Source organism: Aythya fuligula, chromosome 3 (assembly GCF_009819795.1).
Source record: "Aythya fuligula isolate bAytFul2 chromosome 3, bAytFul2.pri, whole genome shotgun sequence".
Lineage (NCBI taxonomy): Eukaryota > Metazoa > Chordata > Aves > Anseriformes > Anatidae > Aythya > Aythya fuligula.
In genome coordinates, this window is record NC_045561.1 from 116,355,931 (window position 1) to 116,382,372 (window position 26,442).

The 26,442-nt window shown below is 50.1% G+C and overlaps 1 protein-coding gene across 1 annotated transcript; it reads left to right on the top strand.

Annotated features, from left to right (window-relative positions):
- Positions 1–4,283: 4,283 nt before the first annotated feature.
- SOX7 (SRY-box transcription factor 7) lies at positions 4,284–7,913 on the top strand. Its single transcript, XM_032185071.1, has 2 exons — positions 4,284–4,512; positions 5,767–7,913. Exons 1-2 carry the CDS (start codon positions 4,284–4,286, stop codon positions 6,669–6,671), a joined length of 1,134 nt encoding a protein of 377 aa, XP_032040962.1. The 3' UTR covers positions 6,672–7,913.
- Positions 7,914–26,442: the final 18,529 nt, after the last annotated feature.

A 26,442-nucleotide genomic window follows, 5' to 3' on the forward strand; every position in this document is an offset into this window, starting at 1 on the left:
CAATCCTTGCCGTGCTATCCACCGAGGATCCCCAAAGAGGGGGTCAGGGCTCACAAAGTACTCAGAAAATAAGCAAGGGAGGCATCTCCGTACCTGTCCCGCGCAGGGAGCGGCAAAATTCCCTCCGTACGCAAAGTTTTAGTGATGGGGAACTGGTAAAATGGTTTGAAAAAAGAAAAAAAAAAAACACCTTTGTGGTTGCAGCAGTGGGAAAGTTGTTCCAATGCCAAACTGAAACTCAATTTCTCAGCAAGTCAGAACTTAAATTCTGCTTCTGAGTCACTCGAAGATTAATTTTTTTTTTCTCCGTTAATTAATTAATCCATTTTTATAAATTTTTACGGCGCGAGAAGGAAATTCTGCTGGTCCCTTTTCGCCAGCTAAAAGGCATTTCTTTTCTAGCTGCTCGAGCTGAATTTTAAAAATAGCAGGAGCGGAAACGCTCAGCACCGTGCCTGTGAGCGTGCCGGAGCCGTGAGCGTTTTTCTCTGCGTTTTTGGCTGTGGGGTGGACACGGGGAAAGCTTCAGCTTCGCCTCCCAGCAAAGAGCTGATGGCCGGAGCCATCCCTGGGGCAGAGCAGCCGGGAGCCCTGCAGGAACCCGGGATGCTGCCCTTGGGAGAGGAGAATCCCATCAATAATTAAGGACCACGTAAATCTGGAGCTGATTTAGGATTTGTGCTTAGTCCCACGTTTTAATCTCTCCAGGGCGAAGGGGTCACTTGGAGAAAAAGGGAAAATTTGAAGGAGTGGGGCCAGGCGTGTGAAAGCCACGCTCGGGTGCGGGTTTTCCGTGCGACCCCATGGGAGTTGCAGCCACCGTTCCCCATCCGCGAAATGGGGAGAACAAAGCTTTCTTCCCACCCTTTTGTCTGCTGGCTCTATTTTAGCTCGTGGCTTTCAGCCGTGATTTTTCCCTGCTCTCAAAGCCCTGCGAGAGCTCCGCTCCTTCCCGTGCCCCAGATACAGGTAAGCGCTCTGCCAGATGCCAGGAAGGTAAGCAGAAAATTAAAAAAAAAAAAAAAAAAAAAAAGTAGAGGTGAGCTTTCCAGCCTGCTGCTAATTACCCCGATACGGTGGCAATTAGGAAGGTGGCATTTTCACATGGCCCCGGCTGCCTTTATGTAACGCCGAGCTTCCTACAGGACAGGTTTAACCAGCATTTTAAGTAGGGTGCAGAATGAAACCCATCTTACTAATGCAATCAGAATGCCAGGCGCTGAAGGAGAAAGGGGGAAAAAAATATATATATGTATTTATTATCGTTTGCACCCAAAACGTGGCGTGGGGGCCTCTAGGAAGGCGCCAGCTCCTTCCAGCAGGGGAGGGAAGATGCAAACGGGGAGGATTTGGCAGATTTTGCAGAACTTTGACCCCACAGTGGGGTTTTGGAAACACGGTGTGACTTTGTCCCTGCAGTACCTGGGGGAAACGGGGCGATGCTGCCCCCACGATGCCAGGGGAGCAGCCGGGATGAGGAAATCCAGGTGAGCTGCTCGCTCCCAGAGCCTCCAGGACCCTACAGTGGAGGAAGGAGGTGGCCATGGGTCTCCCCCGGCACCGTGTCCTCCCCAAGCCCTTTCCTTTATTCCCATCCTGCCAAATTCCCCTCGGACACGCGGCGCAGGATGGAGGCACGGCGGTGGAAACGGGCTCAAGAGGAGCCTGCTCCTTTCCTTCTTCCTCCAGGGATGTTTCATGGCGCTGCTCTGAAAAATCTCCTGGCCTCCAGGGCCTGGAGCAGAGCGCAGAGGTGGGATCGTTATAAGAATAATTATCCCCGGGCCCCGCGCATCCCAAGAGCTTAAAAATAACGCTGAGCGATGTAATATATTCAAAATAAACACTCGCAACTCGGTTTCACGCACTCCTACTAACGGGAAGCCTCAGAAAAAAAAGGGTGAAGCCTCAAAAAAAAGGGTGAAGCCTCAAAAAAAAGGACAAAGCCTCAAAAAAAAAGGATGAAGCCTCAAAAAAACAGGATATTAGGGGTTTTCTACCCTTGGTTTTGCAGGAGGATGGAGAGTTTGGCTGGGCTCTGCCTCCACCCAAGGCTGGGGAGAGGAGCAGCACCCCGGCTCTGCGACTGTCCCAGGCACCGGGAGCTGCAGGTTCCCATAGAAAACCCAATGGGAAAAATAAAAGGGAAGAGGGCCCTCGACCTCTGCTGCAACTCCCCTCTGCAAAACGCCCCCAGGAAAGCTGTTGGGAGCAGGATGGAGGGCTTGGCACCCGCTGTCCTGCCTCGTCCTGGCTGTCCAAACCTGCTGAGCTCCACAGGGCCGGCACCGCCTGGCCCTAAATCCTGCGTGGCCCCAGAGCACGGCTCCAGAGCGCAGATAAAAGGCAAGAGGCTGTGTGCCGGCCTCCGTGTGTGTGTGTGTGTGTGGAAAGGGTTTATAAATCTGTCCCCAGGTCAGGAAATCTCCTGCGCCTTTTAGATTTAAGAGAAGTTGCCTTCCTGTTGTATTCCCAGATAACGCGGCTCTGATCGAGCCCACTTGTAAATAGCTTAATAGATTTAATCAGTTCCTTTGGAAAATGGTGTTGTTTCCGCGAGGTTTTCGTACGGGCCGGGGGGGAGGAAAAAAGCTGGGCCGGGGCGGCCGCAGCTCCGTGGTGAAATCTGCAGCTCCCAGCTCCGCGCCCAAGCAGGAAACCCAGGCGGATCCCGACCCCGCAGAGCCGGCGCTGGCGACCCGAGGAGAGTCAATAGGAACACCCAGGCACGTGGGCGAGCGCTGCCGACCTGCACAAACACCCCGGCCTCGGATCCACGCTGGGTTTTTCCACCACCCCCCCCCTGGAGAAGCACGGGGGCAGCCCCAGGAGCCGCGATCGCAGCCTGGCCCCCCAGCTTCTGCTGGCAGCGCCGAGAGGAAATCCACAATCAGTGGAAGCAGAGCCCATGTCAGGGGGTCAGAATCATAAAGGAATCGAGCGGCTAAATATATTCCTCGGGGCTGAGCTGGGCAAGGGGCTCGGGTTTTGGGATGTTCGGTCCCGTTGCCCTCCCCGCACATCCTTCGTCCTAGTCATGGGGATGATATTCCTGCACCAAACCAGGATTTAGGGTTTGTTCTTGGGAAATAGGATGAATGGCATCGTGATGGTGATGCTTGCAGCCTGGCTGGGCTGGGGTGGCTTTGCTCCATAAAGCGCATCGGGAATTAAAAAGGCCCCGAAGCATCTTGGTGGCCCTACAGCTCCTCGTGTCCCAAGGGTGAGCTGCAGGGACCAACGGGGGATGCTGCAACCCCTCAGGGCTGTGCCCAAATCTATCCCCAGCTATCCAAATCTATCCCCAGATATCCAAATCTATCCTCAGGAGCCCCCCAGGCTGGCCAAGCACCCACTGCACACCCACCGGCTCCCCATTTCCTCTCTTCCTGACCTGGGATTTGGGGTAACCGGGTGAAAACCCATACAGGGCACCAAGGTTTGGGGTTCTGGTTGGAGCAGGAGGGCATGGTGGAAAAAGGGGACGCCCTGCAGAACCCACACCCCAAATTTCCCTTGCAAACGGGCACCCTGCAGCTTGCCCAGACCTGAGGAGAGGGCTTGGAGGGGCTCAACCCAAATTTTGCACCCCCGTGGGATCCCTCCTTTTGGTGCCATTTTCCTCTTTCCTTTTCCTTTTTCTCTTCCCCTTCCCCCCCCAAAAAAAAAAAAAGAAATCTCGGTGCCTGCACCCCCTCGCCCTGCGCTCCCACCAGCCTTGAATGTTTTTAGGGGAGGGCAATGAGTTTGAATTCACCAGCCTTGAATTTTGGGGGCCAGGACCACTGTCCCGGAGACCTTCCCTGCTCCCCTCCGGCTGCGCTCGCTCCTCCGGCAATCCAGCTCCAACCCGTCCCCGCACAAATAAATAAATACGAACAAAGCTGCTACCAAAAAGGGGAGGGGGGAAGCGGGAGGGATTGGGGGGCTTTTGGGGTGCTGCCTCCCTCCTCTCTCTCCCCCCCGGGGGTGGGGGGAGCGCAGGGCAGAGGGTGGGGAGAAGTTTTCTTCTCCCGGCCGGGAGTTTGCAAACAAGGAGGAGCAGCGGCAGCCAGTCCCTTCGGTGTCATTGGAGGAGGGTTTTATTTTTTTTATTTATTTATTTAATTTTTTTTTTTTTTTCGTCTTCCAAGGAGCTCATAAATACCGGGGGGGAAACCGGGCGGGAGGCTGGGACTGCGCGGGGACCCCGAGGGCAGCGCGGAGAGAGAGAGCATCGGGTGAAAGAGGAGGAGGAGGAGGAGGAAGAAGGAGGCTGGGGGAGGCCAGGGGGGGGCCGGGCCATGGCTGCGCTGCTGAGCACCTACCCCTGGCCGGAGAGGTTGGAAGGGGAGGCTGCGGAGGGGCTGCAAGCGGGGCCGCCCCCGAGCCGCTGCCCCCCGGGGGAGAAGAGCGCCGAGAGCCGCATCCGCCGCCCCATGAACGCCTTCATGGTGTGGGCGAAGGACGAGAGGAAGAGGCTGGCGGTGCAAAACCCCGACCTGCACAACGCGGAGCTCAGCAAGATGCTCGGTGAGGAGCCCCGGGGGGCGAGGGGAGAAGGGGGAGGCTCGGCTGGGCACCCACTGCGGGGTGCCAGGCTGGCACTCTGCTTTGCACAGGGTGCAGAGCCTGCCCGGGGTCCTGTGCCCTAAAGGGTGGGCACCCACCTGAACCCCCCCCCCCGGGGTGCAAAGCCCGCTTGGGTGCAGCACCCTAGGGTGCAAAGCCTCCCAGGGGTGTTCCCTGCCGCCCCTGGGGGTGCGACACCCCCGGGCTGGCAGCGCATGGGAGCCCTGGGCGCAGCGCACAGAGGGACCCCCAAATTTTCCAGGCCTGTCTTTGCCGTCCTGCTTCATCCCCCAAACTTGCTGGCCACCCTGACATCGCCAGGGGAGTGTTTTCTGCTGGGTCTTTTCAGGGATCGCAGCCCATTTTGTGTATTTTATTATTTTTTTTCCCCGCTCCTCATCCGCTGTTCCCCCCTTTTCCAAATCTCTTGTGCGAGACCGAGGGCGAAGCACAGAAATAACCCAGCCCCAGACGTCCCTGAGAAAAGAGCTGCCCGAATTGCAACACTCCCTGCCGTCCAGCCTCTTACCCAAAGTTTGTGTTTCCCTGGGCAGTTCTGCGGTGTTTTCTTTGGTGGTTTGGGGTTTTCTCCTCGCTGCTTTTTCCAGGCAGCATCTCCTCTTGCCGCTGTCGCTTCTGCTCTCACTTCGGCGCTGGGAAGGCACCGAGCGCTCTGATGCGGATCCGAATTTCTCCCCCTACCCCCGAGGAAGGGATGTCCCCACCGCGGGATGTCCGTGACCCCCTGCTCCCTGCGCTGGGGACAGCTCTGCTCAGATTTGCAGCGAGCAGGGAGCGGAGAGGTCGCCGTGCCCGGGGCCACCGGGACAGGGACACAGCCAGGGGCACCACGTCCTGACCCCAGCCCCGCTCGGCAGCGCTTCCTCGCCGCCTTTTCTCCGGGCTCCACGTCCCAGGGACGCGTTGCAGGATCCGGCCCTGGCGCTGAGGGAGTTTATTTGCCCTGGTTTATTTGCAGTGGGGCTCGGCTCACCCTCAGCACAGCCTGACCCCATCTGGGGACTTGGGACAGGGGGGAGAAAAGCGGCAATTTGGCTCCAGCGCCCTCCCGTTGCTGTATTCTCCTCCTGGGGAGTTTGCAGGATGAGTCCCCCGTTTTCTCGGGAAATGGGAGCCCCGACCTGCCCTTGGGTCGGGTGCCTGGAGGACGGCGGCCACGGGCACTAACGGGGATTTTTGCTCTCCATTTTACAGGCAAGTCCTGGAAGGCGCTGAGCCTCTCGCAGAAGCGACCCTACGTGGAGGAGGCCGAGCGGCTGCGGGTCAAGCACATGCAAGATTACCCCAACTACAAGTACCGGCCCCGACGGAAGAAGCAGGTCAAGAGGATCTGCAAACGGGTGGACCCCGGGTTTTTGCTGGGCAGCCTGGCACGGGACCAAAACGCCGTGCCCGAGAAGCGGACCTGCGGCCGGGCCGGGGGCGAGAAAGAGGGGCCGGGTGAGTACCCCCCTCGCCCGGGGCTGCCCCCCGTTCGGGGCTACCGGGATCCCCCGGGGAGCAGCAGCGGCACCAGCGTGGACACGTACCCCTACGGGCTGCCCACCCCTCCCGAAATGTCTCCGTTGGATGCCATAGACCCCGAGCAGAGCTTCTTCTCCTCGCCCTGCCCCGACGAGCATCACCGCTCCCACCTCGCCGCCGCCGGAGCCCCCTTCTCCCCGGAGTACCCGGGCAGCTCCCTCCCGTGCAACCACCACCCGCTCAGCCCCATGCCACAGCCGGCCACCTGCATGATGCCTTCGGCCTCCGCCTGCCCTCCTCTTCCTCCTAGCAGCTACTACACGGCCGCCTTCCCCCCACTGCAGCCCCCCGGCCTCCACGCCCACCTGGGCCAGCTCTCCCCGCCGCCCGACCACCACGGCTTTGACACCTTGGACCAGCTGAGCCAAGCCGAGCTGCTGGGGGAGATGGACCGCAACGAATTCGACCAATATCTCAACAACCCCGGCCACGGCGAGCACCACGCCGGGGCTTTGGCCAGCGGACACGTCCCGGCGGCCTCGGCGGCCGGTGGCTCCCAGGCGGCGGAGACCAGCCTCATCTCCGTCCTTGCCGACGCCACGGCCACCTACTACAACAACTACAGTGTCTCCTAGACCCCGCGGCCGCCTGGACCGGCCGAGGAAGGACCCGACAGTATTACGAGGCGTTGGTCCCCCGGGGACGTCGCTTGCCTCCCCATCAGGGCGTCCGAGTCCGAACGGCGAGGGCCGTGGAGTCTCCTCGGGGGCTTAGGTAAAGGATTTCGGTCGTCAGCTCGCCACCGGGTGCAAAGCGTTGGGTGCCCTGCTCCGAAACGGCCAGGGGGGAGTTCTTGGTGCCAAAGCCCCTCTTCTGAAGTAGAGATGCTCCCCGGAGCACGGGGAGGCTGTATCCCGTTTTGGGGCACCCTCAGCTCTGCTTTGGAGTCAGGAGGGTGGCGGCATCCCGCCAATGGCATGGACGAAACGAAACCCCTTGGAAAGGGAGCAGGCAGGGATGGGTGGGGAAAAAAAAAAAAAGGAAGATTTTGGTAAATGGACACAGGATCCGCGTGCGTGTTGTGCCCCATGTCCCTGCCCTGGGCTTTAAGCCCAGGTGAGCAGCGCTGCCCCACGTCCATGCGCTCGATGTTGGTGGTGCTGTGGCCACCCCAATCATCCTGTGTGCACCGGTGGGGTTAAACCAGTCCCGTCCCCATGTCCCTAAATGCTTCACTTTGTCCCAAAGGGTGTCTTCCCCCCTGGGGACGTCCCAGAGGATGGGGCAGCGGGGATGCTGCCAGCCCAGGGAACAACCTCCATGTATGAAATTGGGATTGTGGGGCAGGATCGGGCTGGTGCCAACACCCGCACGGCTCCCCCTTGGCCTCCTGGCAAAAGCGCTCCCAAAACGGGAGCAGCGGGGGCCCTGCTCCCTGCCGGGCCAGGAAAATGTCTTCAGATGAGCACTTTGGCAAAGAGGTGATGATGTAGCAGACACGTTTTTATCAAACATCCTTTGAAGGCGAACGCTTAATGTTCCGAGCCGCAGTGCCCAATGCCTCCTCTAACTCCAGCGTATTATTGCCTGTAATAAAGCTGTACATTGATTTATTCCTTCCATTATTCCTCCCCTTGGATTTTGTATTGCTCGAGTTCTCTTTCTTTTCATAAAGATGAAGCTTTATTTTAAATCAGTTATATGACATGATTAATCTTAGTGTTTACTGTATGGCACTTGGTAATGATTAGTTAGTAGCGTGGCTATGATTTTCTGGTTTCAGTCCCAAACGTGTATTAATAATAATTGCAAATAATACTTAAAAAACACAACTTCACAAGTTTTTAAGCTAATACATTCCATCTTTTTTGTGTGACTCTATGCATTTTGAATGAGTGTAGATATGAGTTTGCATAAAATATTTAATTTAAATAAATGTTTTTATACGATGATTGTTTTATGATTTAAATTGCTGTAGCTATTGACAAAGTTTTCAAAGGAGAAACATTTCCTGTGCGAGTGCTATTATTTTAAATTTTTGTTGTTGTTGTTGTTTTTGGTATTTTCAGCCAAACTTTTCTACTTCCATTTTTTTTTTTTTTTTAATAAAAAAGATCTATGGTTATCTTTACAAGGAGTGGATTGTTTTCCAACAAGCCAACTCAAGGTGTGACTTACTTGTACTTTTACTTCTCACGGCATGGCTATGGGGCAGCATGCCATCCCTGTGGCCTCAATCCCACTTTTGTGGGTACAGCCTTTTAACACCGGGTCCTACAGAGGTGATCCGGTGAGGTTAGGTGGGGCTCTGCCTTTGGTGGTGGTACTGATGGTGGAGGAGTGAGTTTCCTAACACCCCTTGTGATGACTGCCTATGAGTGTTGGCTGGAAGGGGTCTCCAGAGCTCACCCAACCTCTGGTTTATGTAGGAAGGGACCTTAAATCACCTACTAATGCTTAGGTCCTCCTTTGTCCCAGCTTGTGTCCTCATGGAGATAGTCCTATCTCCTCCTTTTACCCATCACTCCGGCACCACAAGCCCTTTTAGGTCCTGCTATGGATGACCTGAGGGATCCTGGTGGCACCACGGACTGCAGTGCCTCTTGCACTGGCAATGAGATCAGCAAGTTGGTGAAAAACCCTCTTCCAGGGTGTTTTGTGAATCAGCTTGATGGGTCAGGAGATAAAGCAGGAGGTCCCGTGAGCCCTCCTGCTTTTGCCCTCTCCACCCCCGTGGCATTAAGTGAGCAACACGCAACCATGACAGGAGCACAAGTGAGGCCTGTGGTGCCCCAGGGCCAGAGGGTGCTCACAGCCCCCCAGCACCACCTTGGCAGCTGTTTTATAGCAGAATATGGCCAAACGTGGGTCTGCCTTTCAACCAGCGAGCCCAGGGGCTGCTTCCTTCCACACGAGGTCTCGTTGGAGGGGGCTCCCACCATGGGGCTCTTGCAGAGGCTCCTTTCTTCAGGGGCAGGAGGGGATGACATACAATGGGACCTTCTTTTTAGGGCATTGACTGCTTCTGTTCCTTGTCCCCATACCCCACACAACCACATGACTGACTTAAACCCCTCTCTTCCCACAAACTCGGCTTTGCCAGGCACAAAGCTCGTACCCAGAGCTGACGGAGGCGGCCGGAGTGCTGTTCCCTGGGGGAAATGGGGCCTTTCTCTGGGCACCCCAACCTGGTGTCTCCTGCCAGCAGCTCCTGTCCCCGCTTGCCCAGCCCAAAGCCACGTGAGGAGAGGAGCGTTGGGAGCATGTCACCCCCCGCTCGGCACGTCAGGAGCAGCTGCAGGCCCGGGCTGGGAGCCGGGGGCCCCCTGAGGGTTTTTGGGAAGCGAAGCCAAGGCGAGGTGCGGCTCCCTGGGAGCCAGGGCTCGCCAGCAGGATCCGGGCACACGCCCAGCACCGGCAGCAGCCGCCGTCCCCCTCCCGGCACACACCAGCAGAGGAGGTGAAATTCGGGAGCCGAGCTGGCCGCCCCTACCCCAGCAGGCTGGTGAATGCCACGCTATGGGGTTTTGCTCCCACCCCATAGCACCATATTGGGATTCAACACTCCCCAAAGCACACAGAGCAGCCAGAAAGGTGGAAATAGAACTGCTTTTTTTTTTTTTTTTTTTTTTTTTTTGGCTCAAAAAGTGGATGTTCCTGCAGAGGAGTGAAGGCCATGGTGGTTTAGAGGCCCTGTGGGGTCTGCACATCAAGCAGGATTCGTTCTCCATCACTCCTGGGTATATTTCCCCTCCTTCCCTGTGCACACCAGAGCCCTGAGGTTTGCGGCCCGCTTTCTCCAGGCTGGGAAGCAGCAGGAAAAATCAAATCAGAGCTGCAGGAAGGGATGAAATGACCTCAGGCCGGGCTGCAGCTCAGGGCTGACGAGGCTGGGCCAAGGCAAGGCCCTCTCCTTGCCAAGAAGTGGCCAGAGCACGAGTCCAGCCCCTGTCCCCGGTCAGCCCTTGACCCTCGGTGGCTGGGTGTCGCGGGATGAAGTCACCTTCCCGGATAGCACGGCTCGGGGCTGGCCAGGAGTTGTAGTATGTGTCATGGCAGGGCCGGGACGATGTCCTTTGTGCCCCTTGAGCAGGTGCCAGGGGCTCCTCTCACGGTGGAAAATTTTGGAAGGTGGGGGTTGGCTGTTTCAGCTGGGTGGCACGGGTGGCTGGTCCCTGTGACACAGGGCTCCGTGACTCAGTTTCCCTGTCTGTAAAATGGAGCTAAGGCTTCCTTCCCTCCCACCCTTTTTTTTCTGCCCGGCCTTGCGACACGAGCTGCTCCTAAATTTGATGCAAATTTGATTATTTTTTTTTCCTTCCATCACCCTCAAAGCAGAGGGCAAGAGGTTGGGGAGGGAAACGGAGGCAGGGAAGGAGACCTCACCAAGGCCACCCCCTTCCACCCAACACCTCCCACTCCCCCAAATTCTCCTTTTCCCCTCCTCAACCTCCATCTGCTCCTGACTAATTGCCTTCACCCTCCACCTCTTTGTCCCCATACCCTGCCTCCGCACCCCGCAGGGAGCCACGGCTCCTCCTGGAGTAGGGAGGGCAGGATCAGGCTCTCCCTCCCGTTCCTCCAGAGGAGGGAATGAGACAAGCTGCTGAGTGGTTTCCTGCCCTCCACTGCCAATGGGAGCTGCTTCGGGTGCCGGGAGCAGGGAGGATGTATCCGGAGCTGAGTGTTTCCTGGCAGATAAGGCCAGCCCCTCCTGCCGGATGTTATGAGTCCAGGTCCTACCTCCACGTTTCAAGCGAAGGGGCCGAGGAAAGGCCTGGCTGTTTATGTCAAGGAAAAATAACTTCTCCCTCCGTGCAAGCCGACGGCTCCCCAAGGGCTACGTGCGGGAGGATAAACACAGGGAATGGGAAAACAGGGGGAGAAGGCGCAGGGGAGAAGGGCAGAAGGGCTGCTGAGCCCTGCCGGGGCTGGGCTGCCAGGGTAGAGGCACGGGGAGCTGGGGAGATGGGTCTGGGGCTGGATAGTGCCAGCTCAACCCACAGAATGACAGTGTGGTGGGGTTGGAAGGGATCTCCAGGTCCCTTTGGTCTCCCTTCTGCCCCAGCAAAGCCACCCTGAGCAGGGTGTCCAGCCCCACGTCTGGCTGCCTTTGGGAGATCTCCAAGAAGGACTCCACAACCTCTCTAGAGATTGGTGTTCAACCACAACCCTGCTCAGCATCAATCCAGAGGGGCTTCCACATCAACCTGCTTGGCCAAACGCAGAGTGTTGCCCACCCCTATACTTCTGGTGCCCACCTGAAGAAGATCCAGCCCCAGTAGGGACGTGCTCAGCTTGTCCAGTGTCTTGGAGAGCCACTTTGAGGTTGGAGATGAGGCCACCAGCGCCAGCTTCCAGGGCTGAAGGCCCCAGCTTGGCTCCTGCCCATCTCTGCCATCCAGACATGGAAGGTGAAGAGGAGGTGGAAGAGTTGGGTCCATGAGCACAGCATGGCCCAGCTCATAAAGGGAGAAGGAGAAGTTGTGCAGTAGGTACGGAGGGAATGGGATAAAAGGGAATTTTCTTCCAGAGGCAGATTGCCATCTTTTTGTAAGAAATAAGTAAAAAGGCCAGAGCCTCCTCTTTTAGATACAGCTTGGGCATTCCTGCAGCCCTCCTGGCACCACCAAGCCAAAACCTCTGCACCTCCAGCATATTTTTAGGGTCATCTCTGGGCACAAGCTGGGACACAAAGACACCTGCACTGGACTTGGGCACTCTGGTTTGGACAATACCAGAGAGTCTGTAGTTTGTTTCTATTTATTATTATTATTATTATTATTATTATTATTATTATTATTATTTGCTAGCATGAGCCACTTCTGATTGGGAGTTTTGCCTTTGGTATCGATGGAGAAAAGTGTGCTAATAGATAAAAATCTGGCAGTCTCCTGTCCAGCATGGTTTGTGAGAACCAAGCTGCTTCCCCACCCATTTATTCCCATTTCAATACACGAGGGACTGCCGGGGTCCCGTTTCCCACCCTGGTGAGCAGAGAGAGGCGCCGAGGATGCCCTGAGAAGAAAGGGGAGAAGGGGCCAGCCCTTCCCTTCCTCCTCCTCGCAGCTTGGGAAGCCCACGCGTCCCAGCGGGGTGGCGAGGAGGGCCCCAGCAAGCCCAAGATGTTGTTCTTTCCCTTTGATTTCCACGAGCTCCTGCGCCGCTCGCAGCTCCTGGCCCCCAGAGCTTCGCGGCGAACAAAACATCAGAAGCTGGGGCTGGCCGTGCAGGAAGGAAACCTGCTCACGTGGGGGCTGAGTCACGATCCCGATCCCGCTGCTCCCTCCTGGCATCCCAGGGACCGGGGAGGCACCAAGGGGATGGCAGATCCCGTTCCCAATGCCCGTCTGGGAGACCTGGGGGCTGCCCCCATAGCCTGGGGTTCTGCTGCTTGCTTGGTGTGGCTCGAGCACCGAAATCCCTCACCCCTGTCACCACCTTATCTTCAAGCTCTGAGAAATAAAACGCTGCTCCTGACTTTTGTTTCTTATCTTTTCTTATTTTCTTTTTCCAAAGCTGGAGTGAAATGAGCTGGATTTGCTTCTTTGGTGTGTGGAGAGTCGCATAAAGTCTCCACGCTGCTCTTTTGGGCAAGCGGGGACACAGAAAACCCTTGTTTAAAACAAGCTTCTTGGCACCCCTGAACTGACACCAGCTATTTGAGGCTTTGCTGTCGAGGACAGACTTCTTGTCCTTGGCATCACACGACACCACAAAGGTTGTCACCGCTCAAACTCCCCCTTGAGCAGCAAAAATGTGAGGTCTTGTTTGTTTCTGAAACCAGGAGCACCATCAGCTCTGGTCTGAGGGGTCCAGGATTCCCAACTCTACCCCTTTAATTTACAGAGATATGATATATAGATGTAAATATAAATATAAACCAGACCCAAGGCTGGTGCGACCCAAGATTTAGGTTCCGATGGGGTTAAGGATCTCACGTCTGAAAATACGTGTAAGAACAAGGCAAGTGGAATGCCCCAGCACCTCTTCCACTTCAGACCATCTGCAGTGTGGGGCTTGGTGAGCTCTGTCTTGAATCATCCTCAGTGGGATTTTTGCTTGGCTGTGGGTTTAAAATTTTAGTACCCATCACAACCCCACCCCATGAGAAGAACTGCCTCCTTCTGTTGGCTTTAATCCTGCCAGGTCCATTTGGAGCCTTATTTCCCCAGCTGCCTTATTCCCTATCTACCTTCTCTGGGCCACACATGATTTTGTTGCCATTTATCATATCCCGCTGCTCCAGCTAACCTTTTTCCAGCCTGAAGAGTTTCAGTCTTCCTCTTTGGGTTATAGTCTACCCCAGGGGTGCTGAGAGTTGATTTGGTCATTATTCACTTTAGGAATGCACTCAAGTGTTGTGGGCAGGTGCTGCAGAGGGAGACTTGTGTGTTACTGAGCTACAACAGCTGGAAAATATCTTTATGCAAGGGTAAACTCTGTGGAGGAGACACCAAGAGATGCTGGGTGGGTATGGGCACGATGGGACACGAGGAGCTCAGGTGCCAGGGAAAGGAGCAGGAATAAATAGAGAAAGAGGCTGGAGAAAGCAGCCAAGGAACGGGTGGGTGTGAGCAACCATGGTAATGAGGGGTAGGGCTGGGACGGAAAAGAGCATGGCCTGAAGGATGGATGTTGCATGAGGAAAATGGACCTGGTGGTTAGGGACATGGTTTAGTGGGTGACATTGGTGGTAGGGGGATGGTTGGACCAGATGATCTTGGAGGGCTTTTCCAACCTTAGTGGCTCTGTGATTCTACTGTGCCCTGGTGGCACGGTTGTTCCATGTCCAGGCCCTGATGGCTCACGTGGATGCAGCTGTGCAGGAAAATAAACAGGTCAGAATTAAGCCCAGCTAGCTCATCCTTCCCACTGAAATCTCTCAGCCTCTCAGGGATGATGACAGCACCCAACAGCCTGCTGAGAATGGCCCCCAGCTTTTTCTCACCTCATCTGGGCATTGGTTGTGCCAGGGCTACTTGACGTGTGCCAAAATCACACCGGGAGCAAGCTGCAACTACTAACTAGAGGGTCATTGCACAAGGGTGCATGCCCCTGATCCCAGCCTTGTTCTTTTATGAGCATAGATGCAGACTGGGGCCCTTGGGTGATGTTACACCATGGGATTTGGGTGAATTTGTCTGTTGGGTTCTTCACAACCTTAGAAAATGTACTTGCTTCCCTTCCCCATGCAGGCTATGATGGAAGAAGTCTGTAACAACTCCTCTAATAGCAAATTCTGGACCTGAGAGTATTAGTGCAAACTCCTGGCTCTCTCCAGGATCCAGGCATTGCAGGAGACACGGAGTTCCAGAAGACCCTGTGATGTGATCATGAAGTGAGAGGCATTAACTGCACGATCACATTGCAGGATCACACGTGAACTCTTTTTTTTTCCTCTTGGACCCATGCCTTTTCCAGCTCTCAGGCAGATTTGGAGGCATCCGCTCAGTGTTTAACATTCACCTGAGCCTGCCAGGTCCCTCCCCAGTGATTGCACAGATTTGGGCAAGTCTGATCAGTGATTTAAGGTGGGATTTAACTTCGCAGGCATGCCCAGCTGTCTCCACTGTGAGACCGCAGGGTAGCAGCGCTCCCAGCTCAAACACCTCAGCGGAGGCATCAATTAAATGGCCAAACCTAGATCACAGCCCCCTGGTGATGAGTGGGCGAAGGATTTATTTTCTCACCGCCCAAAGCCCAGCTCTGGGCATTATTTTCTCTTTAGTCTTTGTGTCCTGTTGCAAAAGCAGAGGATTTGGGTCTTCCTGATGTTTATCCTGCCAATATTCTGGTTCTTTACACAATCAGCCATTTCCTTGGACACCAGAGAGTTGAGGTGTTGGAGGTAGGAAGGAATTTCCCCTCAGTTTGGGATGCTGGCTGCTCACTGATCAGTTTCTGCTGGGCCACCCAGCTCTCACCTGCACCACCAAGTGAGTCCATCTGCACCATAGCCCCTGGTCATAAGCTGAGCATCTGAAAAAAGAAAAGACCTGCTGTCCCCTAGCAGCCCTGATGACTGTCTGAACAGCAGAGGTGAAGACACAACTTGTTCCTCAGGTCAACCTGTTTCCCTCTGAACATCGAGGAAGGACATCCATGCCTATCGAGCACCCCTACCTCATTCTCTTCACATCTTCTTGTGGTGCCAGTCAACAAGATGGGGATCCCAGAAAGAGCATTTTCCTTCACTGCACATGTCTGGTCCACTTGGTGGAGCAACCTGGAACCAGGAGAAGAAATTAAGGTTGGACAGGCACTTTTGGTTCTGCATTCATACAGCACCCTGCACAGGTGTATGACAGAAAATGGAGAAGTGGGCTTGTCTCTAGCTGTGGAGAAGAGCAGGACAGGTCTTGCTGGAAGATTGATGGAGAACACAAAATGATTCATCCCTTTTAGCCGCACCACACCAGTGCTTGATGGCTTGGTTTAGTAAGACAGTGGGTGGATGGTGTTACAGAAAGGCCAAGAAACACTGCTGTTGGCTAGTTGGCCTCCAGATTTCTAAGAGCACAGTACACAATCACTTGGCATGTATAGACATCACTTTCTCTTCTCACTCAGTTAGATTTCAAGAGCTTCTGCTGTGCTTTGAGTCAAGCACCAATTTCAGGGGTGTGCTCGGTTCATTTCATTGTCCGTGCTTCAGTTCATTTGCATGGACCAGACGAGGTAGAAGACCTTGTCTTGGCACTGTGGAGGATTCAACCATGATAACATGCACATAAGGACGTGGTGTGGCTGCAGAGCATTCATTACAGTTTGGTCACCTTGAGACCTGCTGAAATCCCTACATCCCTGTGGTAGCTGAAAGTCAGGTGTGGAGACATCCTAACCCATTTCTGGCTTGCCAATGGCCAGGAGTGTTCCTGAAACACCAGAACCCTGACTCAAGCATGCCTAGACCTTCCTGATGAAGAGAGGATTAACAAGTCCATTGTGAACCCTTAGTAGTCAAGTCTCCAAGAAAACACAGTTGTCTACCCAGGACCCAGACTCAGTGGGAGTTCTTAATTTTTACCCTTCCCTACCTTGGTGATGGATCCTAGAAGTGAGGTCCAGAGATGAAAATGTCTTTCCCATCAGCACCTCTGAGCAGACACAGAGCAGGATTGTATTTCTGGACTGGGATCTCTAGAACTGCCTTGAAATAGATGGCTACAAGGCTTGTGTCTTCTTCTGGAGTCTCAGCTCCAGGTGGTGTGGATAACAGCATGGAAGATCTCATGGATGGTATCTACCTTGACAAGTCCAGCCAGGGAGTTCCCTTTCCTGGTAATCCTCTAGAAGCACACATATGAAAAGAGAGGCTGAGAGCTGGGTTTGCTCAGGCTGAAGACAAGACTCAGGGAAGATCTTACTGCTGCTTCCAGCTACCTAACGGGAGGCTGTAAAGAAGACAGTCTCCTGTGAGATGTCAGAAAATGAACAAAATATAAGGGACACAAGCTGCAGCAAGAGAAATTCTGAAAGTAGTTAAGCCTAGGAACAAGGTCCCAGAGCAGCCATGGGATCTGGAGATATTCAAAGCTCAGCTCATCAAGGTCCTGAGTAACCTTCTCTAATTAGCCTTGCTTTGAGCAGGGGGCACGAAACATGGAGATTAGAAGTTGGAAATCCTAATTTGAACTATCCTATGGTTCTCCTCTGTAAACCTTTCAACTCTTTTCTCTCACAGCATACGGGATACACCTTTCTGGATGCCTACAGAGGGCTATCACTTTCAGAAAGAGATTTTTTTTCCACAAAGGGTCTTGTGTAATAATTGTGAGCACAGTGTCCCAGGCCCTTCAAGACCCTATAAACCAAGGATGGGTGATCAGAGTCTTTGGTTGGAAAAGATATCTGTTGATCCCAAATGGGACAGGAGAGGATCTATATCAGATCTTTTCCAAGATGGAGGCCTAGCTTTGAGGCAGAAGGAAGTGGGGCTGGCTGCAAAGTTCTCATGGAGGTCAAACGTCCGTCTCCAAGCATTATAGTATAGACCAGCCTTCCCCTGGTGTCTGGGAGAGCTGGAATAGGCCCTTCACTCAAAACAGGAGCTACGGCTCCACTAACAACTAAAAATTGCCTTTGTCTGGCTGGTGGATAGCTGTGAATTGAAGCAGTATGTGGCGAACCCATGGCAGTGCCTGCTTACCACCCATGTCCCTCAGGATCCCCCATGTCAGAGCCCCTCCAACCCAGGCTCCTGCCTTCTTAATGAAAAGAAAAGGAAGCCCACAACCCAGATCACCACCACTGGAGCACCACCACTGCCTGCCCTCCCTTCCCCAACCACCCGAAAAGCCCTGAAGGCCACCCTGAGGGAGCTCCTTCAATACATGGGACTGACATGCAAAGGATTTTCTGTAACTAAATGACCCACCAGAGCTTCCTGGTTGTTCTTCCCTGCCGCTCTCCCGAGTTCAAAAGGTGATTGAGAATGACATGCTCTGCTCTACCTGAACTTGCCAGCTATTGCCAGCAGCATGACGAGACTCCCCTTCATTGTACATTAATTTCACTAGGCGTACAGCCCAACAATCAAAGTGCCTCATTAAAATTTAATTAAATTTCCCAAGTGATTTGCTCCTGGGCTGAGAACCTGTAATGCAAGCCAAAGCAGGTCTGCATCTGTAGCATCTGTATGTGTGTGTACGTCTGTTTTGGGGGGTGTTCTTTTACTTATTTATTTACTTATGCTTTTTTTTTTTTTTTTTTTTTTTCCCCAAGTGTTATCAACACTTCATGGCTGTGGTATTGTGGTATTAAATGAAAACAGTAGTGGGAATCCAGTCCAGACTGCATGAAGAAAAGCCAGACCTTACAGATTTCTACATCCACTTCTACTGAGAGCACTGTTCCCCTGGAAGAACAACTGGATTTTGCACAACTGACCCTTTGCGGGACACAGGCAGGAGGTAGACTAATCAAGAACTGGAAGAGCCACTCTTAGACTAATTTCCACTGTCAAAACTTGGTGAAAAAAAAATAAAAAAGAGGCATTGAGGAAATTCTCAACAGCTTTGGATGAAAAAAAAAAAAAAAGAGAGAGAGAGATTTCTGTTCATCAGAAAGTCTCATTGTATATCAACAGCTATATCTCATCCTCCACCTCAGTCTCATAGGTGAAAAATGAGGAGGTAGAAAGGTCAGACAGTGAAATGGTTGCAGAAGATTAGAGTCAAGATTAGCGGAACCACGACACCAACCTATTAGCCTGCTCCTAGTGCTGATCCAACCCCATCTCTGAGTACGCAGGGATTTAATTTTTTATTTAACTCCTTTCACGGATTTTCCAGTGTTTTGTACACTTCACCAGGATGCTATTCTTTTCCACCCTCCACAAATTCTGCAGAAGCAGCAAGTTGGTACATTTTCAGGTGTCAGTGTCCAGCAGGGCAGCAATGTGCTGATGGTGTTTTTCAACCTCAGTATCTATGCCACCTCCCAGGGGGAGCAGATCTGGGGGCAGAGACCCCCAGGTTTGGCGTGGCTCTGCTGCCAGTGCTCTCCCATGGCACAGCCAGACCGGGTGGAGGTGTTGGAAGTGCCTGTGTTGAGTAAGTGATTGCACAAGATGCTCAGCTTTGGCTCACAGGCTGAGATTTCATCCCAGAAGACCTGGAGGACATGGGAGATTATTAGACCTGGAAAGAGATTATAATGGCTCCAGAGGTCCTGAGCTCAGTGAAGAGGCTCTTCCCACGGTGGTCTTCCTGCTCTGAGATTTTAATAGCTCTCCAGAAGTGGCCAGATTTTCATGGACTCCTGAGGGAGAATAATCAGCTAAAATACCAATTTAGGACTTTAGCTATGTGCCCAAAGGTGCACAATGCAAACCTAAATGAGCCTGTAAGAGTCCTGTAGCTATAAACACACACTATTTTGGTACTTCCCCTGGTCAAAACAGGGCCAGCTATGGCAGGTTACTCAGGACCTTGATGAGCGAAGCTGATGTTCAGCTGGAAAAAGTAACTTAACCTCCTCCTTTCCTTTATTATTATTATTTTATTTCCTGCAATTCCTACCTGAGCTGGAGAGAGGATGGGAGGCTGCTGTTTCCATAGAACTGTTAAACCAGGTTGTGTTCAAGGACCCTCCGGGGTAACCCGGTTACCTCTGCCTAGAGGATTTGGACAAGTAAAGGAGTCAGGCAAACATTTTGATGGGACAACATTCATCAGAGGACAATGCCTTTCTGATACCTTCCTCTCCAGTACAAAGATGGACTTGTCATTAATCTCAGGGAACATAAACCATTCTGTGATGAACAAACTAATTGCTTACAGGCAGACTAACCAGAACCAAGGCCCATGCTCAGCCTTGGAGGAGAACTGGCCTGATTTGTCAAGTTCCTAGAGCTAAAATCTCTCCATAGTGAAGTGGTTGCATCTAAACAACCTACCAGGAATGGCTCTTGGCTCATGCTAACTCCTGGCCCATGGCTGGGGACCATTTGGGTCCGTGCCAGTGGGCTCAGGCCAAAGCCAAGCCAAGGGCTGTGTTAACAACAGTGCAAATGACTGAGATCTGGTGGTCAGTCCATATCGAGATATATCCAGAAGGTCTCTGTTATTTCCTGCAAGCTGGAAGCTAATTTCCAGATTAAAATTCCCTGAAGATGAAAGAGGGAGCCAAGAGGGGGGCCTTGTTCAGGGGACTGCAAAAAAATCAACAGGCGCAGGCGTCGCGGATCCCTGCACAGTGATCATGTGCTGTAATGAAAAAAGAGGAAATTTTCAGATATTTTTCTTTGGACTGGAGTGGATGGATAGCAAACAAAAGCAAATGCTGAAACACTTACTCATATCGAAAGAAGTATGAGCAGAAAATCCAGTCACCCCCTTGAAACTTCAAGTGAGGTGGGGATTTCCATGTATTGCATGTGTTTCCAGATCTAAAGATAAGAGTACAGCTGGTCAAACATTTTCCATTGATGATTTCCTTGCAGAAAACATCCTTCTGAGGAAAACCATAAAAGGAACTTGAAGAAAATTCTAGGTTTACCTTATTTTCCCCTAAACAAATGTAAAGAAAATGCATTTTACACAACTTTTTCACTTTTTTCTTTAATGACCTGCATACATAAAGGAAAACAAAAAGTGATGACTAACCTGTCAGAGTGAAATTGTTTGTTTTTGTTTAAAGAAGCTATGCATTTATTTTAAAAAATAATATTTTTCATAGCAATACCCAAGCTCCCACACACCATTCACAGAAAATAGAAAATCGAATTTCTTTTTTCATGCACGATACTTATTTCTTTTTGTTAGCTGCAGTGAACAGTTTCTTGGTTAGGTTTCATACTAATAAAAGTTTCTACCAGTTTGGAGGCCTATTTAGTATTAGTAGTTTAAAGAGAACATAAAGTAAATATAAAATGTCCAACTCTTGACTTTTCTGGTTTCATAAACATTAAAAAAGCCTTTAAAAAGAGATAAATATCATGGAAAGATGACTTTGGCATTCAAAATATTTACCCAAGTGTATTGCCTTCTACCCCATTACATGCAAGTCTTTGACCAGTTTCAATCCCATCTGAGGTTATGGAGGAAGCCTCAATGAGCTGAAATTCAGATAATTTCAAAGATATTCATCCAATTCAGACTCTTGTAATACTTCTTCCCTCCGAGGATATGGCCACAGCATGCACACAGATATCCTTGTTAGCAGTGCCTGGTCTGCAGGATGAGCTTTGAGGTGAGCTCCTTAGAGCACAGCAGCTGTGTGATGTGGAATCCTGGGCAAATCATAGCATCTTTCTTATCATTGCTTCTCAGCCTGTAAACTGGGGATGCTTTATGCACTGAAAGGTGCTACAGAATTAAAGGATTGGAGCTTCTTGAGAAGGAGGAAGGAAAGACCACGAACAGATATGTTCCTTGTCTCCCCAAGCTTGGGAACAGCGTTTGGTCTCAATGGAGACATCTAAAAGTAGGTGAGCTGCACCTCATCTCTACTGTCTGAAAAGTGGACAGTCTTTGGAAGAAGACTCTATAGGCAACAGAGACAAGGATATTACCAGGACAGCTATCTCATAAACTGATTGAGATCAAATGATCATACCCTACCCAACATTTCTGATGGGACCATCTTCTAACATTGGAGAGTGTTCCTACCACATGCTATCTAAATAGGAAATATTTGAGTGGCATGGTGAGAGGAAATTAAAAAAAAAAAAAAAAAAAAAAACACAACAATATTCCTAACCTTAAAGCCCAACCGTTATTAAAAACATGGTATGAAACACAGCACCAGAGGTGGGCAGAGACGGGATTTCCTTCACACAATCCCTTTCCAGTCTGGAAGGCGGTAACTGGGGGCAACAACAACCAGTGAAGCTTTGTGAGGAAAAAAATCACAAATTTCCACCTTACTATCATTTTGCAATATTCAAAGTAGAACGATGTATTTTGTTTCATTGTATTTAAGCATCTTCATTCCGAATTTTAAAAATATGCTGACAACAGAGAGCTCTCTGCTTTATCATTAACTATAATTAGGTGATTTTTTTATTGCCTAAAAGTATGAGATTTTTCAATAAGAATGCAAGATTGATAGATTACTATTACTAGATAGATTGCTATTTTCAATGAAACAAAACAAAACTGTAACAGAGATGTTTTCAAAAAAAAAAGATTTCATGTGAAAATATTTTCTTTTCAGAAAGGCACCTTTTTGATGAAGAAAAAGTTATGAAAAATCTAAACTGAAAGAACAACTGTTCAATTGTTTATTGCTGATTTTACCTGTATCTTTTACCTAAACCACAAAATACCATCTACAAAATTAGAGAATATTTAAGAACTGGGTGTGAGGGTTACATAAGTTTGGAGGCTGATGGGAAATGGGATCTGTTTCTTACCCCTGAAGTCTGATTTATGTTAATTAATGAATGGAGTGAGTTAGGACTCCACAATTACAGACTTGCTTCTGCCAACAAATCATTACATAGCCTTTTCCAAGCCCCTTATCCTCAGTGAGCTCTGGCTGGACTGTCTGAAGAACATAAATGACAATTCTTCCCTTGAGGGAACTGGAAGCTTAATTATTTAGCATCGGTTATTCTCTGCGAAATCTTGAAGAGCTGGTGAACTCATGCTGCTGTTAGTTTCCCCCAGGGTGACACAAATGACTTGGAGAGAGACTGGTGTCTTTTGGGAGAAATGTCTGTAGTAATAGGCTGAGCCCTGGGAGATGAAATTGTTGGCACAAAAATATTTGGGTAGTAAGGAAGATCCACAGCAAGACATGGCAAAAGCACAGCTAAGCCCAGTGGGGAACTGAGAAAAGAAGATTTCCATAAACTGGTATGGTGATTAAGCAGACCATTCCCTTGATGCTCTTTGATGGGAAATGTCTGTAATTACAGGATGTAGGACCCTGATGCCACTTGTCTCACCTGGAGGCACATCTCCTAGACTTTCTTCAAGCTTGATGTCCACGAATGAATCACATCACAGGAAGGGTGTTAGGGGAATGAGACCAGGAGTTAACTATGTACGCCTCAGCCTATCTGGGCATCTGTATCCTTCAGGATCCGCTAGGACAAATGGGAATGGATCATCACTGTGCAAAGTGTCTGAGCAACCCGCCAACCTTTCACAAATGTCAGTTTATACACAGGAGTGGAGGCTACAACCCCTGTGCAATTATACAGGGGAACTTATGCAATAAATAACATGCAGCTTTGCATGTATTTCTCAGCAGAGCAACAAGGGGGAGACCAAATGTGTGTGTTATCAACATGTGAATTGGTGGAGAAGACTCAGCATCAACCATGGGATCACAGAAAAAAAGTAGGGTGCTATTTATCCTACCTAAATTTAGACACTTGGCAATTATATCTCCATTAATTAACTACATTATAGCAGGCCCATTCCCTGGCCAAGCTGCCATGATCTGTCCATAACCACAATATTAATCTCCTTATCAGAGTGATATACATATATTGCCTTTTGGGAATGTTCCCAATTAGTGTTAATTCCCAAATTATGCACAGGAATTTCCTGGGTTGGCCAAGCAAAAACCATGCCACGAACTACATGAAGTATTTAACAGAGTGGACAGTGGTGCTCCAGCACTGGCGCTTTAGGACTCTCTAATTTGCTGATGGAGGTACAGCTTAAAAATCCACTACTGAGTTAATTTCCTTACGCTTCCTTTAGTCAAAGGGGAAGGCTGAGCACCTTCAGAGGTGATCAGGAAATTGTAGACATCCATTTTAAAATAAGACAACTTATCCTTTATGAAAGCACCCTTCATTCATACCCCATTCTTCAATGTCTTCTCCATAAGGAGGAGTGAGAGTGGTGAGGATGGCTTTAGCTGGCTCCTTTTTGTGTGCTTAGGCTTCATCAAATAAATCCCAACCTCACAAGAAGAGCCCAGAGCAGGGTAGACAACAGGACCCAGATTCCCCAAATCACCACCGGTGTTTTACTGCCTGTGTAAGTCACCGCTGAATTGCCAGAGGACTTCAGCCAGGGCCTAGCAATGCCTAATGCCAGCTTCTGCACAAAAGAAAAACAAAGAAAAAAAGTCAATACAAGAATTTTATAAACGGGGGATCCGGGAGGCTGAGACTCTGAGTTAACACGTTAATATTTGGATATGGCCTCGTTCCGACCACATGTTGGTTTCATTGAGTGTTAGCCCCTAAGGTTCAGAGCAACCACGTCTCATTCGCTTCACTGTAAGCTCTGGCCCACCAGCTGTAGCTCACTCCACCCTTTTCTTGCACCCCCTTAGCACCTCATCACACCCACGTCAACGTGAGGTAGCTCCACCAAAGCACCAGGAGTTCCCCTCGATTTACAGCGTGGCGTCACACCACATGGAATGAGGTGCTGGGATTTTCGCCCCGAGACCTGCAGGAGAGAAACAGGCAGAGGGGACAGCAAAGTTCAGCCTCACGGGAACGTTATTTGTAGCCCTCCAGACTAGCAGCATCCCAACGCTGAATGCAAAGGACAGCTGTAGCGGAAAGAGATCTCAAGATGATGCTGAAAGCCCTGAGCTCCCTGCAGCTGCTGAAATTAGTGAGCTTGGTCACACAACCTGCTGGTAGATTGTAAGAGACCTGAACCTTTCTACACTGTAAAAGCAGCTGAGAAGGCAGAGCACAGCCCATGGGTGTCCTAAGGTCCAAATTCTGCTCCTTCTGACACCATTCCTCTCACGAGGGCAAAAAGAAATTGCATTAATGCATTTTAATGCACTTCTGATGCAACCTTTTGCAAACCTGATGAGGAGCTGGTATCTTTGGTGCCTTTGGTCTAGCCACAAGCTGGTCCTGATGTAGTGGCGTAAACCCAGAATGGATGAAAGCCAGTGAAATTGTTTAGTTATGGAAAAAAAAAAAAAAAAAAAAAAAAGAGAGAGAAAAGCTGATCCCCATGGTGTTTAAATCTACTTATCTACTTGTAGTTTGTAGTTCAGGAACAGCTGTAGTGTGGTATGGAAGAAGGTGTCTGGGAAACATGCCCCATGCAGGGTAACAGCAGGGAGAATTCTTGGGGTAAATGGGGAATTGCAGGAAATCTTGGAGAAACAAGCTGTAACCATGCTGGAGTTTCCTTTTCATTTTTCTTTTTTTTCTCTTTCTTTTTCTTTTTCTTTTTCTTTTTCTTTTTCTTTTTCTTTTTCTTTTTCTTTTTCTTTTTCTTTTTCTTTTTCTTTTTCTTTTTCTTTTTCTTTTTCTTTTTCTTTTTCTTTTTCTTTTTCTTTCCCTTTTTCTTTTCCTTTTCCTTTTCTTTTTTCTTTCTTTCTTTTTCTTTTTCCTTTTCTTTTTTCTTTTTTCCCTTTACCTTTCTTTTTTTTATTATTATTTTTCTTTTCATTTTTTTTTTTTTCACAAACATTGGATGCTGAGAAGCTTAGATCTCTGTGTGCTTTAGATGCCTTCACCTCTCCATCTCCTCACACTGAAGGTGCCCTGCAATGGGGCAAGGCAGGAAGAGCCTTCCTGCTTTCTGAATACCGAGTAATTTAGGCTGGTTTAAAATTACAATTTAACCAAAGCCACACGCTGTGGTTACAGTTATAAACTTCAGGGTTTCTGTTAAAAACAAAACAAAACACAACACAACAAAACAAAAAACCTTCTAATCAGGGATAATTTCTAGGCTTGTAGGGGTAATATGAGAACAAGTTATTTTCAAATCCCTACATCTCCCAGTGTGTCACTGCCCCTGATCCCCCGTAGCTTCCTCTCTCTGTCCCCAGCAGCCCACATCTCTGGTTTCCTCCTTCCTTGGTCTCTGGGTTTGTGTGGGCTGTGTGAGAGCACGGGCAGTCTCAGGACAGGAGAAAAATGTTATAACAGAGCGAGAACCCAGAAGGGAGCTTCTGAAATATCCATGAAAATATAGCTCTGACTCTTCATCAGGCACTCACAAACCCCTCAAAGCTTTGTTTTTCACCCTGACTTTTTAAACTGAAATGAGATTTATTTATTTTTTAATTCCCCTCTGCACTTCTTCCCTCCAAAAAAAAATGAGTTGTGGAGGTACACTCTGGCTCCTTCTCACGACTTCAATCCATCATTAGCATCCCATGCATTATTTAGTGGACTGATTATGAATGAAGCAGCATAGATCCCTCCCCCTGGAAAGCTGAGAAAACCGGCAACTGTGTCAGAATGCCCCATGGCCCTTCCCAACCCACCTGACTGCAAAGAGAAATTTAACTTCTTAGTGATGTTTAATTAAAATTTAATCTAATTTTTAAAGAGCAATGGGTGTCCTGAATAGATTTTTATTTCAAAGGGAATGGATGAAAATTGGTGCTCTGATCCCATGTACTGTTGGGAAAGTAAAGAATGGATGTATTTTTGTAAGAAAGGCAGTGAGATTATAAGGTCTTTGGGATAAGAAACACAGAAGGGCTGATGGGATGTTTGTTCCATGACTAAAGTAATATTTTTTACAAAATAAGGAGTTAATTATAATTAAACTCATCCTCTAGTCAAAAGGGCCAGCAAGAAGCAAATTATAAAACCTTGGGTAAATACAGCCTAAACCTAGCAATCCAAGAGCAATTATGCAGTAAAGTTCAGCTACTTTTCTGGTTGTGCTTCCCCTTTCCTCCTTCCTTCCCCTCAAAATCCACCCTGCAGCAATTTCATCAGGCTGAGATCTGATCCTGTATTGAATATGCTGAATGGATAGTCTGCAGTAGAAACAAGTTGTCTGTGAGATTAATTCACCTCTGAAATCAACATTATGCAAACGTGACCCACCCTAATTTGTGTGAACAGGCTGCTCATTATCTTAAGAGTAAACATCTCTCTAAGTGCCAAAATACCTAATATCTCTGGCTTCCCCGTGCAAGGTCTAATCCAGGGCAGATTACTCCATGCATTTCAGCCTTGCTCTGCACCTTCAATGTAGGGTTTGGGGCCTGGAG

What these genes read in the sequence shown, in the direction of transcription:
- SOX7 (XM_032185071.1), top strand. Translation starts at nt 4,284, where the DNA reads ATGGCTGCGCTGCTGAGCACCTACCCCTGGCCGGAGAGGTTGGAAGGG. An exon ending in GGAGCTCAGCAAGATGCTCG is followed by an intron (nt 4,513 to 5,766) that starts GTGAGGAGCCCC and finishes TCCATTTTACAG; the next exon opens with GCAAGTCCTGGAAGGCGCTG.